The sequence below is a fragment of the Sinocyclocheilus grahami genome, unplaced genomic scaffold (assembly GCF_001515645.1).
Source record: "Sinocyclocheilus grahami isolate Dianchi unplaced genomic scaffold, SAMN03320097.WGS_v1.1 scaffold293.1, whole genome shotgun sequence".
NCBI lineage: Eukaryota > Metazoa > Chordata > Actinopteri > Cypriniformes > Cyprinidae > Sinocyclocheilus > Sinocyclocheilus grahami.
The window spans coordinates 976,698-977,296 of NW_015505472.1; the positions used below are offsets into that span (position 1 = coordinate 976,698).

Consider the following 599-nt stretch of genomic DNA (forward strand, 5'->3'; position numbering starts at 1 on the left):
TTAATAGTTGATTTCACCTAACCTTCTCATGAAGATTGTGAGTGAAGTCATCATATTGAGGGCTGCCTGGGTCCCTCAGTAGTGCGCTGTAGACGGGGTCTACTATAGTCACACTAAACTCCACAGTGTGCTCCACCAGCCTCTGAGGGACAACATCTGGTGCCCCAGTTTCCTATCAGATCAGAGAATAGTCAATTTGCTTGTTTCTAACTTCATCAGTATGTTAAGTGCATATTCTAAAAAGCACGAGTTAGTGGCCGTACGCTGTCAGAATCCATGATGAAAACCTCTGCAGGACTCTTTGAACCTGAAGCATAAAAAGCCATCAATCAGTCAGTTTTTATAAGATCAACCAGTATTTCTTTCTCATTCGGATGGTGAGGACTTACATTTCTCGCCTGGTGCAGGTGTGAGAGCCCTAAAAATAATTGAAAACTTGTCAAGAAGGTATGAATCAATTTGAGAATGATAAATGCAATAAAATTCATTGTTCCCGATAAAGGGGCTGACTGCATATAAGCCCGAGTATGTTTGTGTGGCTCTAACACCCAAGTGTAATATGTCTGGGCACAGATCCCTCTTATTAAAGTGGATCAGGT

The 599-nt window shown here is 41.9% G+C and overlaps 1 protein-coding gene across 1 annotated transcript in view; it reads right to left on the minus strand.

The window, feature by feature from the left end:
* Positions 1–599, minus strand: part of LOC107600845 (interphotoreceptor matrix proteoglycan 1-like) — a 29,311-nt gene that overhangs the window by 14,745 nt on the left and 13,967 nt on the right. The window contains exons 6-7 of the mRNA XM_016292817.1: positions 264–307; positions 23–172 (exon numbers count right to left, since the gene is read on the minus strand). Of these exons, the coding sequence (XP_016148303.1) occupies positions 23–172; positions 264–307 (194 nt within the window). The remainder of the gene's footprint in view (positions 1–22; positions 173–263; positions 308–599) is intronic.